Source organism: Procambarus clarkii, chromosome 71, assembly GCF_040958095.1.
Source record: "Procambarus clarkii isolate CNS0578487 chromosome 71, FALCON_Pclarkii_2.0, whole genome shotgun sequence".
Lineage (NCBI taxonomy): Eukaryota > Metazoa > Arthropoda > Malacostraca > Decapoda > Cambaridae > Procambarus > Procambarus clarkii.
In genome coordinates this window covers 26,459,951-26,461,522 of record NC_091220.1, presented here as the reverse complement: position 1 = coordinate 26,461,522, position 1,572 = coordinate 26,459,951, and the positions used below count along the sequence as shown (strand labels likewise).

The 1,572-nt window shown below is 52.5% G+C and overlaps 1 protein-coding gene across 1 annotated transcript; it reads left to right on the top strand.

Annotated features, from left to right (window-relative positions):
* Positions 1–806: 806 nt before the first annotated feature.
* Positions 807–1,355, top strand: LOC138356304 (uncharacterized). Its single transcript, XM_069312278.1, has one exon. The coding sequence runs from the start codon at positions 807–809 to the stop codon at positions 1,353–1,355; it is 549 nt and encodes a 182-aa protein (XP_069168379.1).
* Positions 1,356–1,572: the final 217 nt, after the last annotated feature.

Here is a 1,572-nt window from a genome sequence, read left to right as displayed (position 1 = left end):
CCTGAGGGTAGGGGTTGTAATCATAATGGCAGGGGTAGTAATCCTGAGGGCAGGGGTTCTAATCGTGAGGGCAGGGGCTGTAATCCTAATGGCAGAGGTTGTAATCCTGAGGGGAGGGCAGGGGTTGTAATCCTGAGGGCAAGGGTTGTAATCCTCCGGGCAGATTTTGTAATCCTGAAGGCAGGGGTTGTAATCATGAGGGCAAGGGTTGTAATGCTGAGGGCAGGGGTTGTAATCATGAGGGCAAGGGGTTTTAATCCTGAGGGCAGGGGTTGTAATCCTGAGGGCAGAGTTTGTAAGCCTGAGGACAGGGGTTGTAATCCTGAGGGCAGGGGTTGTAATCCTGAGGGCAGGGGTTGTAATCCTAGTGGCAGGGGTAGTAATCCTGAGGGCAGGGGTTGTAATCCTGAGGGCAGGGGTTGTAATCCTGAGGGCAGGGGTTGTAATCCTGAGGGCAGGGGTTGTAATCATGTGGGCAAGGGTTGTAATGCTGAGGGCAGGGGTTGTAATCATGAGGGCAAGGGGTTTTAATCCTGAGGGCAGGGGTTGTAATCCTGAGGGCAGAGTTTGTAATCCTGAGGACAGGGGTTGTAATCCTGAGGGCAGGGGTTGTAATCCTGAGGGCAGGGGTTGTAATCCTAGTGGCAGGGGTAGTAATCCTGAGGGCAGGGGTTGTAATCCTGAGGGCAGGGGCTGTAATCCTGAGGGCAGGGGTTGTAATCATGAGGGCAAGGGTTGTAATGCTGAGGGCAGGGGTTGTAATCCTGAGGGCAGGGGCTGTAATCCTGAGGGCAGGGGTTGTAATCATGAGGGCAAGGGTTGTAATCATGAGGGCAAGGGGTTTTAATCCTGAGGGCAGGGGTTGTAATCCAGAGGGCAGGGGTTGTAATCCTGAGGGCAGGGGTTGTAATCCTACTAGCAGGGGTAGTAATCCTGAGGACAGGGGTTGTAATCCTGAGGGCAGGGGTTGTAATCCTGAGGGCAGGGGTTGTAATCCTAGTGGCAGGGGTAGTAATCCTGAGGGCAGGGGTAGTAATCCTGAGGGCAGAGTTTGTAATCCTGAGGGCAGGGGTTGTAATCCTGAGGGCAGAGTTTGTAATCCTGAGGGTAGAGGTTATAATCATGAGGGTAGGGGTTATAATCCTCCGGGCAGATTTTGTAATCCTGAGGGCAGGGGTTGTAATCCTGAGGGCAGGGGTTGTAATCCTGAGGGCAGAGTTTGTAATCATGAGGGCAGGGGTTGTAATCCTGAGGGCAGGGGTTGTAATCATGAGGGCAGGGGTTGTAATCCTGAGGGCAGAGCTTGTAATCCTGAGGGCAGAGCTTGTAATCCTAGAGGCCAGGGGTTGTATTAATAAGGGCAGGGGTTGTATTCCTAAGGGCAGGGGGGGGGGGGTCGATTCACTGTCAAGGCAGAAACAGATTCTTTCACCTGATACAGATGTTCATCTAGGAGTAAATAATTACCTGGGAATTAGCTGCTACTTGCTTCATCCTAGGGATGTGTATGTACTCACCTGTTTGTGCTTGCGGGGCTTTGGCTCTTTGGTCCCGCCTCTCAACTGTCAATTA

Coding starts and splice junctions, on each gene's coding strand:
- LOC138356304 (XM_069312278.1), top strand. CDS start 807: ATGAGGGCAAGGGTTGTAATCATGAGGGCAAGGGGTTTTAATCCTGAG.